The sequence below is a fragment of the Coffea arabica genome, chromosome 10c, assembly GCF_036785885.1.
Source record: "Coffea arabica cultivar ET-39 chromosome 10c, Coffea Arabica ET-39 HiFi, whole genome shotgun sequence".
Lineage (NCBI taxonomy): Eukaryota > Viridiplantae > Streptophyta > Magnoliopsida > Gentianales > Rubiaceae > Coffea > Coffea arabica.
The window spans coordinates 5076462-5088806 of NC_092329.1; the positions used below are offsets into that span (position 1 = coordinate 5076462).

The 12345-nt window shown below is 34.3% G+C and overlaps 2 protein-coding genes across 2 annotated transcripts; one reads left to right on the forward strand and one right to left on the reverse strand.

Annotated features, from left to right (window-relative positions):
- Nucleotides 1-4001: 4001 nt before the first annotated feature.
- LOC113715185 (probable BOI-related E3 ubiquitin-protein ligase 2) lies at nt 4002-6307 on the reverse strand. Its single transcript, XM_027239428.2, has 4 exons — nt 6137-6307; nt 5950-6056; nt 5480-5838; nt 4002-4570 (listed from the first exon to the last, which is right to left on the reverse strand). Exons 1-4 carry the CDS (start codon nt 6214-6216, stop codon nt 4043-4045), a joined length of 1074 nt encoding a protein of 357 aa, XP_027095229.1. The 5' UTR covers nt 6217-6307; the 3' UTR covers nt 4002-4042.
- Nucleotides 6308-10492: 4185 nt separating this feature from the next.
- LOC113713293 (protein RALF-like 34) lies at nt 10493-10930 on the forward strand. Its single transcript, XM_027236986.2, has one exon. The coding sequence runs from the start codon at nt 10493-10495 to the stop codon at nt 10928-10930; it is 438 nt and encodes a 145-aa protein (XP_027092787.2).
- Nucleotides 10931-12345: the final 1415 nt, after the last annotated feature.

Here is a 12345-nt window from a genome sequence, read left to right on the forward strand (position 1 = left end):
CCCTTCTAAACTTCCACTTTGCATGTCTTTTTCACCCATAGGAGTAGGGATGTTGGGAGTTGGACAAATGTGGATTTTGTTCTGGAACCCAAATATGCGTTTTACATACTAGATCTCTGCCAAAGGTAACCGGTACTACTTCCTTTCATGATCCCTCTCCTTCCTTTGTAGGTCCAGATAAGTGTACATACATTCTCCTGCATGATCTGAAGACCCTTTAGGCTTTAATCCAAAAGGCTGAATCCACATCAATTTATAGTTACACTAGTCACTAGTGGTAAATAGTAATTTTCAGAATCCAGTTATACCGTAAAATCAAAGTATAAATAAAAAGAAAACAGTCCTCTTGCATTTTGTTTTTCTCGCTGATCAATTTTTGGTTTCTCATCATAGGGCCTGGTGCAAAAGCACAAAAGGCTGTTCAACTAACTTGGTGCGTTATGATGTCTTGTAGATTAATTTGTTCCATGCCTGAATTATTTGCACCTAGAGCAGTCAAATTTAGAACGTTAGTGATGTTCAGTCTGGTCAAAAATTTTTTTGGTTAAAATAGAATTTTGACTGGTACTATTATTGTACTTCTGCCCAGGTATTATGGCTTCGATGAGAGGAGAAATTACTGCCACTTATAACTAAACACATTTGCACACGAAGGTTTGGAGTGCATTTCTCACCAACTTATACCATTATTACTAAATTATAATCTGAATTATCATGATGTTGGATATGTAATCAAAAACTATCGTGACAGAAAGTGTTGTAAAAAGAAAAAAAAACAAATTATTGCATCAATTATTGAATCATATAACCTTATGATATTTCAATAATCTTTTTATCTAACGTGCATTTCATCACAAAAGTGATGCAGTATTATTAATCAAAGAATTTGGGAACCTTTACTACGTATTTATGCACTAGAATTTACACATGCAGGGGTTTGATTTCCTTACTTGATGCGTGTAGCACGTACATTTGAAGCTAGCTTCCAACAGACGCATTAATCAAAGAAAATTAGAGAAGAAATTGAAAGCTCTAAAAAAAATTTTTTTTTTTTTTAATAAAAAACAACAAAGAAAAAGAGCCTTTTGAATTGTTATTTTTAGAAGTTTTTATTTAAAAAAAAAAAAAAAGTGTTGTAGCGACTTCATATATTTAAAGTAAAAAAAAAAATGATTGAAAAATGTGTTTACAAAAAATATAAAAATTACAATCCAAACAATCAAGTACAGTTCATCTGGCAAATTAAAACTCTAACCTCATGGATAAATTACGATAGGGGCCCCTGACGACCCTCCTCTGCTTGGTTTCACTTTTAACAGCAGCAGCTCTAGAAGAATTATACTACTCCTACTTCCATATTTATTAAGTTTTCACGTCGCAGTCCATTGGTGTTTTTCTGTTCTGGTACATGCATTGCCTTTTCTAGTCACAAGAATATCTACATTTGATCTTCATAATGTGGCCCTGTGATTGTACATAAGTAATTTTGGAATGGAGCCATCTGCTTCCAGTAGTACGTGTATTTGCATGAATGCATGGGGAATATTTAGGTATATGTACGCTTTCCGGTTGCTTCCTTTTTGGAAGCTGGACCCATTGGCAATCATGTGGCACGTTTCTTTTCTCCTCGGATTTGCTTTCTGGGTTTAATTTAATTGGGTCGAATCTTGTTGGACTAATGCTGAAGCCATTACATGCAAGCTCAATTCCAATAGATTGATCCATGTTGAACGTCAAGCTCATCATTAAAATCGGCCTGGGTTCAGGCCCGAATCACTGTAACCATGGTTGACATGGAGTGATGTGTGACGGCTATTTTTAATTTGAATTTGAATTTTAAGTTTTGCATATTTGGCATCCATCCATCGAGACCTGCTGATATTGATTATAGACTTGACCATCTACATGGGCATTTTCTACATAAAACTGGAACACCAATATGGACGATTTTTTCGTGGACTCAGAAAATGGGTAAACACGAAAAGAGGTACTATAAAAGCGTTAACTCAGATGTGCAAGAACGGTCTAATGTAAAACAATAACCAAAAATGTGAGTTCCTAAAAGGGAACAAACTAGGATTTAATAGAACTAAAACTTGATAGGGAAATGTTCCAAAAAAAAAAAAAAGAAGAAGATCCAACCACTTGAAAGAACACATGCCATTCGAGTTCATCATAAAATGTTTAAATAAATAAAAATAATTTTTGTTTAAAAAAAAACTCATCTTGTTAATGCAAGTTTAACTCTTATTAATTCTTGTGTCCCAGACAACAAATTTATTAAAACTTTATCGCTTTATTATATTTATAGGTATTAAATTATGGAAATTGTGAGAGATAGACAAGTGACATTCTATATATAACTAGGAAAATTTGTTGCTATTGTTATCCAAACTTTTCAAAAATTGAAAAAATAATTAAAAATTATAATACAATAAAAATTTATTACATATTTTATAATGTTATGTGAAAAGTCAAAATATTTTTCATAGTATTTTAAAATGTATAAATACAAAATGATTTTTAAATTATACATATAATCATGTATTATACAAGTATATTATGAATAATTACTAACTAGAGTACTAAATTTCAATTATTAATCAAAAATCTTATTATTATTTCAAATAAACTTCCTAATAGTACTAGTTTGATATAAGTTTTTAAGTAAAATAGGCATGAATTAGTAAATTTTGATCATTAATCAAATTTACTATGTTTTCAGTAAGAATTACTATTATCTATAAAAATTTACTAGCACTTGAACTAAACTTACTTTCTAAAACGTAAGTTTAGGATATAAAGTACCAATTTATTCCTTTAAAAAGTAAGTTTCATATTTATTCTAATTTACCTTTTGAGAGAAAAAAGTACTAATTTATTACGTTAACTTACTATTTTCAATGAGAAATTTACTTCCTTATTTTCTATCAAATGATCACTAAAAGTGTGATACCCTGTCGTTATTCTTGCAATTGCAGTCAATCTCGCTACCTTTTGAGTTTAGTTGCCGCTCCAAAACTGCAGGGTGCTTTTGAAGAGTCCCAAGGCTTGCAAGGTAAAACCAGTTTAGTTACCGTAATGATCTAGAGCATTTTCCTTCATTATTAACTTGTACTTAATAGTTATCATCAATATGATACATTTTCTTTTACTGATTTCTTTTACGAAGAGTTATTATCTAACCACTTAAAAGGCATGTATTCTTCTTTCGAGAAACGAATTTTGACCAATTAAACCTAATCCCAGAAGTCAACCCAAAAGCCGGCAACTCTTGAATTGCTCCCAGGGACTTAACTACCCAAACCCCAACCCCCTCAAAGCCGATGTGGGATAGAAACCCGACAGGGCCTTAAAAGGCATGTATTCACTTTCTACAAATTATTGAGTTGTAAAAAACAAAATTGTTTTGAATCTACCAACTACATCATACATTATCTTTTTCTTCTGTCAATCAGAGTACATCAAAGAAATCTTTAAAAATTTCTATACCCAAAATTGAGTTCACGCCTCCACTGGCCAAAAAGAAATTCCGTCCCTGAGCTTAATGCCTCACTCATGGAATTTCATAATCTACACATTTCTAAAAATTGTAATTCAAAGTTTTACACTGCCTGGGGTCTCAACCTAAGGAACCACAAGCTACAGCGAAAGAGAGGAGGGGGTGGCGGGAGTGTTTCGTTTCTTGTATACCTAATAAATGATAATAATAATGTAATCCATGACCATTTCCCATCTACTTGACAGTCCTGTAACAGAGTGTTGGAGCAATTGGATTTGATTCCCTTCATTTACTCTGTGAGAACCCGGGAATTGAGAAAGAAGTTAAAAAAAAAAAAAACAGTACTTACAACAACACTGTGTTTAGCATGTAAGCCTTCTTACCAAGAGCACAAACAGATATATGCGACCATGTCACTAAAAGAGGCACTGAATGCAGAAGTCTAAGACGCAGTGGAAATGTACAAAGCACGTTTAATATGGAAGAAACAGTCCGCAGATACGCATAAGATGGATGTTACATTAGCTTCATGTGATCCAATTACATAAAAACCTGCATTCCAACTTGCTTAGCGCAACGACACAAGGGACAAACACTAACCTTACTTTCACAGTCTTTACACAGACAGAGATGCTTGCAAGGTAATAAAAGCATGCACACCTCATTAACTCTACAAACCTTGCAATTCATCAAGTCCTTCATCTCATTACCATCTTTGCGTAGCAGGTGAAAATCAAGCGTTCGACCATTGCAGCAAGAGGCAGTATCATCTACCTCACTATCACCACAACCTTCTTTACTATCTCTACTTTGTGCAAAGACTTGTTGTATGTTCAGTGTAAGAGTTTTGACCATGTTTTCATTGTACTGAGCACGCTGTTGCCATGCATTTGCCTCAAGGGACAACTGTTCCATTCTTAGCTCCAGTTCAATGTTCTTCTTGTTAATGTCTTCCACCTCTGCCTCTTTCTCACGGAGTTTCTGCAGGACTTTCTCTTCAACGTACGAGATGGTTTGGAGCTGGTTTGTCTGAACCTTCTCCAAAATAGCTTGCCTCAATCGGTCACCCTGAGAGCATTAAATGTTTTGTAATCAAATTATAGCTAGGTCCCAAGAAAGCACATGACCATTTATAGTCAAGTTAATCAATACAAATAATTTATCTAAGTCAAATCTGCCTAGTCCAATTAGTATTATTTGAGATAACCTAACAATGGAGAAGCTCAGGTTGGAAAGATAATTCAGCAATCCTATTAGTTAGTTAAACATACAAACTGAACTTCGAGTCACAAAATCAAGACCCGCTCAGACAACAGTGGTCCTCACTATCACCTAAACCCTGATGCCACACTGCCATAGTAAAGCACTTTATTTGGCAGCAAGGTGTTAAACTGCATACGAAAGCTCATTGGAGACCACAACCAACCTTTCCCTTAGAAGATCAGGGCCATCAGTAATTCGCTTTCCATATGCTTGAAACACAGGTGCATGGTAACAAAAAACTCTCAACAGCATCGATGGCAAAACACCCTAAACGATTAGTGACAAAAAGGCAAATAATATTGAAACAAAAAAGGAATAATAATCTTTCTGCCATTGAAGAACCACATTTCCTACTTCAGCCACTGAGCCACTATCTGCTACCAAATCTTAAAACCCCCATCGACACAAGACTACTTTGCAAAGCACAATGTTATCAGTCAAACCACTCAGGAACTAAACCAAACCCACCCACCCACCCCCCCCCCCAACCCCCAACACAAAAAAAAGGAAAAAGAAAAAAAGGAGGACAAAAAAGAAGGCAACCCATGACATTAACTTTATAGTTTATCTCACTTCTTGGGCAAAAACAACTTTGCACTGAAACAGTAACAGAAATCATAGTAATACAATGCCAAACCAGGTAAAATAAACAATAAAAATCTCAGCTTTCCTAAATTATAAACTTTAGATACTCGTGAAAAGGATTAAAGTTACCTGAATCTTTAAGAATCTTTCAATTTCAGCATCTTGCCTGTGGAACTCAAGATCAAGTTCATCACCAACAATCCCTAGAAAAGCTGAGTCACCAGAAGAAGCCAACCAGGTTTTATTATTAGTATTGTTGTTGTTGGTATTATCCAAAGACAAGCCCAGCCCGGTTGACACTGATCGAGCCTGTAAGAAATCCACAGAAGACATCTGCGAATTATTATTGTTGTTATTATGGTGATTATTATCAAGAAAATCCTGCTCTTTGGGCCTCTTTTTCTTCGGCTCGAACCCGTAATTCCACTGCAATTCCAGCCCTCCTCCTTGCTCCTCCACCGTCGCCGGAGCTAAGCCCACAACTTGAACTGGGCTCAACAAACAAACAAAGTACAAAAAGACCAAATTTTTTGGTCAGAAAATTGCAGATTATTCTAAAAATGTGATCCAAAGGTTAATAGTTGAGAGATGATAATTACAAGGAGGGACATAAGGAGGGTGGTTGGATTGATCAGGGAGATTCATCCCATTGAAGAAGGCCACCGGCGGTGAAATCTGGGCGGCTTCCATGTTGCTGTAAATGTCCCTGAAAAATAAAAAGAAATGAGGATTTGCGGAGAGATAGAGAGATATAAGAGAATTTAAGGGGACCCAGAAAATTTTTACCTTAAAGATTGCTGCTGCTTGGGCGGTGGTTGCTGGAGGTGGTGGTGGTGTTGTTGGAAATGGTGATGAGGAAAAGCCATAGCTGGCGAGAAAGATGAGAGAGAAGGAAGTTGGGAGTAGAGGGGGGTTGTTTGGGAAATATTCTGGAGGTGGTTCGGCGGAGGAAGATTCTTCTTTTATTTGCCTTTTGGCCCTTGTAGTTTCGAGGAATTTTGAAACGGAAGTTTATCATGTGGAGTGGTATGAAATAAGGGATCTTTCGTTGGACTTGTTGGATTGGGCCGTGGGGAAAGAGGGGGAGTTTTGTGGGATGGACCGCAGCAATATAATAAATTCAGCTTTGGATTCTTGTACCCTTCACCAAGGCCATAAATTAATTTTTTTCAAAATTTTTGTGAAAAATATGGGCATGAATCTTATGATTTTTGCTTGTTTAACAAATGACAATGCCTGTACTTTGCTAGCCCGAGGGGAACGAGGAACCTTACTGGTTATCCAAGGGATTAGAAAATTAAGTCCAAAATTAGGGGGTGCTTACTTAAAATTTAAGTCAATCAAAACCCACTACACAATGAGAAACAAGTGAAGCAAAACCAAAAATTAGGATATGAAGACTTATCATACACAAAAAGACAAAATATTACCCTTTTAGATTGAGAATAATATAGAAGGTATAACCAAATACAATTAATCTATTTAAGGAAGAAAAAAGCCGATTATGGAGATAGAAGAAAAATGAATTAAGAGAAAAGAGTGCAAAATGAAAGAGATAAATCCGATAGTGTATTACAAAATATATTTTGAATATTTCTTTCTTTGTTGAATTTGAATTACCTTTTATTATTAGTCTTTTGTTTGGTTGATAATCAAGTCACTAACTATTCGATGATTTGTAACTGTATAACTTATTTTGGTATTAAATGCTCTGAGATTTAATACTTGACTAAATTAAACATATCATTTTGTGAAATACCAGTGATAATTATTCATCTAATTAATAAAATAAGTGAAAATGCTAAGTTCTAATTTCTTTTTCATGGAAATACATATATGAGAATTTTACTAAATTATATTTGGGTGCCTGAAAAATTATTGACTCCATTAAAAGTATTGGGATTAGTATATCAATTTAACTACTAGTTAACAATGCAGTATCAACCCTCGACCGACTCCAACTATTACTATTAATGTAATTGTTTGTAAATCCTATCCTTAACTTGCTCATAAGTTGATGGTTACACTCCCTAAGGTTTCATTTCATAAAACTGAATCTGAATTCTGAAGTCTAAATTCTGAAATTTGAATAATGAAACAATTAATTTGCTGAATTTTAAGTACTGAAAAAAAATATATAAATGTCTGAATTTTAATGCTAAACCTATTTATACTGTTTGATAAACATTTATAACTGAATGCTTAATAAGTTAAATTTGACAATTTTGCCCTGATATCTTTTCATCCAAAAAAGAAATAAAACCTATGATCTAATTAACTTAAAATTGTTAGGCATGAAAATGACAATATTTATTTTTAAATCAAATTAATAAAAAAGATGAAATATATTATATGAGGAGTACGGAGAAGTGTGAAAGTCATTAAAAAGGGAGAAAAGAGAAATAGAAAACCCCTAAATAGAGAATATTATGTTGTTTAATTAGATAAGAATTTTGAACATAATTAACAAATAAGGGTATATTTGGTAGATAAGATAAGGTAGTTGAAGTAATTCTATTAATTCTTATCAGAATTAAGCATTCAGTTAGGATTCTTGTACTAAAAAAAATACACACAACTTTAGCATTGCTTAACAAGTTTAGTAGATGGATTTTTATTTATCAAACATTCAAAATATCTGAATGTCTGAAAAAGTTCAGTTTCAACACTTTTTAATGTTATCAAACGGACCCTAACTCTAGGTCTTGGTTCCGCCATGCTTGATGGCACTAACACACACTTTTTTGGCTTTAATTTGAACTCATAATCCAAAACTTAAAGAAGGAATCTACGTATTTTTTTTATGACCATCTATATCCCTTTCGGTGGCCAACTTGCTCTTGATGAATTGATTAGAATTTTTGTTTCTTGTTTGTCACCTTTTTGCAGTTTTTTTCCCTTACGAATTAAAGGATTACATTGTATGGCAAAGATCACCACACTGTATCTAGTCCTTATAAATCTATCAAACGGTAGAAAGAGTCAGACGTTTTGACCCAAAACCCAAATAGTAAAATAAGAAAGAGGTCGAGTACCTACTACCTACCTCAAGGTATAGAATTAATTGAGAGAGTTGCTTTCTATCTAGCATTGAATGGTTAATCAAAGACGTGTAATTTAATAAGGAAGCAGAGATTGAGATGAAATACCATTTGTGAAATATCAGCTTCACTAGCGAGAAGATGTTGAAGATGTTGATCTAATAATTAAAGTCGAGATTCTAAAATTAGAAATTTTGGATTTAAATCTTCACATCCCTTTTTCACTTTTTAAGTTCCACCCTTGCCGCAATAACTTTTGTGGATGTTTGAGGGGATTTCCAGAATATATGTCAAGATATACCAGAAAATCCAGTGGTTCAGCCAGTAAGCCGAATCTAAGCAATACCAATTAGTTGTTCATACTACATGTCTGTCTAATCTTTGAATGAGAAAATTTGTTAGATTGCATATGTCGAAGATCTCTTTCTTTGTCTTTTTTTTTTTGAGTAAACAGAATTCGCATACATTTGGCTTTAGTTCTATATATTCTCATATTTTGTCATCAACTCGAATTTGCTATCTTGGTTATAGCAGTTTTGGTTGGGATTATAAGGCGATCCTTTAGCAAATTGTTTGTAAAATCACAAATTAAATATTAACAGGAATGTAATCTTATGAGGTTTACTCGAAGAAGCAAGGATCATTCCATTGCCTCACGGATGTTAATGGATATTGCATGCCATGTTGTGTTTGCAGTCTTGTACATTACTTAGGTGTTTATCAGATCAGATTAGGGATGTAATCGAGGCAAGTCGAGCTCGACTCATATGTACCTAGGCTCGAGCTCGATCGAGCCCAAAAAATCGATACTCAAGACTTGACTCGAGGAACTCCCTTTAAACTTGAGACTCGACTCGATAAGGCTCGACCTTTAGGCAAACCTTATCAAGTCGAGTCTAATCAAGCTTCTTGACTCGACTCGAAAAATGTACACTTCTGCCTTATAGAATTTTATTATAAAGAAGAGTATATTGTAAATTCAATATAAATTATACCCATAACGGTCATTTTATAATTATAATATATATTATTTAAATACAGCCCGACTCGACGAGTAGATCGACAAGCCACGAGCCTCAAAATATTGGCTCAAAACTCGACTCGAATAACAATCGAGTAGTTCGAGACTCAGCTCGAAGCCATTGACCGAGCTATTTGCGAGTAGCTCGACTCGCGTACATCCCTAGATCAGATCAACAAAAAAAATCAATTCATAGAATGATCAACCAAGTAAAGACAAATAATTATATTTGCCCAATTGGTCCATTTGGTTTGGGATTAGGATTAGCCAACGAGAATTGAACGTCGTCATAGAATTTCTGATTTCAATTTGCTTTGCTCTATTAATTAATCACTTCGGATTCATGTTACTGTCAAGCTCAAGTAATTGACGCCAAACAAGTAAGTAATTGATGCCAAACATGTATTTCCTCTTTTCCGACATAAATATTCTTGAGATTTATGAAGAGTTAGTTAAACTCAATTTGCTATTTGAGAAAAACTCAAACAAGAATTAAATTGTAATGTTTTTGAATTGTTTCATTATTTGTCTATCATACATACACACAATCTTTTCTTTCTCTCTAAATACTACTTTTTTTATATAAAAAAAAATAGAAGTATAATATTTTTGCGATATTTCAATTTAGTATTATAATTTAGTTAATTATCAAACAAATATAACTTAATCAATTTAGCAACTTAATACTTTCTTTACTTAAATTTCATATTTTAAACTTCAATCTTATCAAATGGACCCCTAGTCAAACAAACCGGGACAAAATATATTAGTAATAAATAAAAGGAATACGGGGCGTCAATCAAGGAACAACATTAGAACGTGCCATGCAGAGTTGCAGACAGACGAGCAAGCAAGCGCCTCAATTACCAATTTAGCAGTCGGCGCTTGGATTTCATATACTCCATGTGACCACCTCTCCTCCCCTCCCCTCCACGCCTCTTTCCATACTTCTTTCAAACTCACCACCAGAATCTGCCATAGAAATTATTGTATTCTCAATCTCAACTGTTACATTCAAGAACCCCTCAATTGCTGCACTTCTACTTGGAATAGCCCTACCAAAATCAAGCCCAGTTTACCATGGCACGTCCCAAACCTGCACTAGTTCTGAGCTCCCTCTTTTTGCTACTCATTTTCTTCCAAACTATCAATCCAAATGTGAGTGCCCAAAATGATCACAGCAGCCTTCAGCACATGTCTGCAACTGAAACTATTGGCTGGCCTTTGAACAACAGCACATTCTTCGACCCCGGCGAAGATGGTCTTGAAGATGAAGAAGAAGAAGAAGAAGATGGTGGCGGTGAGGTTGGTGATCATGGGAGGACACTACTCTACTACTACTACAGATCAAGCAGGCCAAGGCGTTATTACATTTCTTATGGGGCATTAGCTGCCAACAGAATCCCCTGCCCGCCTCGCTCTGGAAGGTCTTACTATACCCACCACTGTTACAGAACACGTCGCCCAGTCAACCCCTATTCCAGAGGATGTTCCGCTATCACCCGTTGCAGGAGATGAATTTACTGAAATTCACTCAGATTCAGCATCGCTTTTTTTTTTTTTTTTTTTTTTTAATGTATTCAATTTTGTTATACTTTATCTACTTCATCAACAAACTTCCTTGTCATGGGAAAGAAAGCTGGATATGCAAAATAAAGACCAGGTACAATATGCTATTAGTATGCATCATTGAATATTTCTTGTTTAATTCTTGTTTGTCGAATATAAGTTAAAGTCTGTCTGGAATATTTTTAGCCTTGCAGTTTCTCTAATTACCTGAAGATGAAGCCTTAAGTTCATGGGGTCAGTCCCCGGATGGATATCAGGTTTGGAAATTTGTCAAAAATTGGTTACTTTGGTATAAATCTTGTCATCTTCTCTTTCACGGACCCTATGCTCTATATTAGGTGAGATTAATCATGCAATGAGCGGTGAAATGCTTTATTAATTATCAAAGTAATTTGATTATCATGGATTTCTCTACGTCTGAGTAAATGATAAATTATCCTAGAAACAGATGTCTATGAATTTTGTTCTCATGCCTGATGAGATTAATCATACACATTCTAGCAACAAATTTGACATTTTGCTCTAATCCTCATTCCTTTCAGTTACATCATGAGGTTCTTCAATTCTTTGTCACGTGCATGGCCACAATTTAAAATGCACTTATATTTAGAGGTGGCAAAATGGGCGGGATGGGCGGGATTTGATTGGGTTTGAGATGGAACCGAGTCATATGGGTTTGGGCCCAACCTTACCCATATGTGTTTTAGGACTAATTTGGGCGGGATCACTTTGGGATGGGTTTAGATTGATCCCGCCCAATGCCCAAATCTATTTTCTACATATTTTTTTTCCTTTAATTCATTTTTTATTTTTTATATAAATTTAATATTTTTGATTTATTAAATTTCTTTTAGTTTTATTAAATAAACATGCAAGTGTTTTATACTCAGGATTCCAACCAAAAATTGGATTAACAAATAAAGGAAAAAATAGATATACAACCATATTCCAACATATATCAAGATGGTCAAGGTACTTATGGTGTTGAATATTTATCCTCATCATTGTCCAAGGATGACAGGTCTAAATTGACTGAAATGTTGGAAATTCTTATGGATAATGACTAGGAATACTACTAGATTATATTCGTTGGTATGACTATAAAAATTGTTAAAGATAATTTTTGAATCTAAGACTCCGTTTGGATTGGCTATTTTTTCAAAAAATAAGTTTTTCAAATACAATATTACAGTAATATACAATAACTCAAAAAATATCCCATCCATATTAGTATATCAAATATTTCAAAAAAAAAATTTATAGTAAAAATTTTTCATATACACTACTACAATAAAATATTTCAAAAACACCCCACAAAAATAACTAATCCAAACGGAGCCCTTGCTATTTGAGTCCAATGGGTA

What these genes read in the sequence shown, in the direction of transcription:
- LOC113715185 (XM_027239428.2), bottom strand. Translation starts at nt 6,216, where the DNA reads ATGGCTTTTCCTCATCACCATTTCCAACAACACCACCACCACCTCCAG. An exon ending in AAGCAGCAGCAATCTTTAAG is followed by an intron (nt 6,057 to 6,136) that starts GTAAAAATTTTC and finishes TTTATTTTTCAG; the next exon opens with GGACATTTACAGCAACATGG. An exon ending in AAAGATTCTTAAAGATTCAG is followed by an intron (nt 4,571 to 5,479) that starts GTAACTTTAATC and finishes TAATGCTCTCAG; the next exon opens with GGTGACCGATTGAGGCAAGC.
- LOC113713293 (XM_027236986.2), top strand. Translation starts at nt 10,493, where the DNA reads ATGGCACGTCCCAAACCTGCACTAGTTCTGAGCTCCCTCTTTTTGCTA.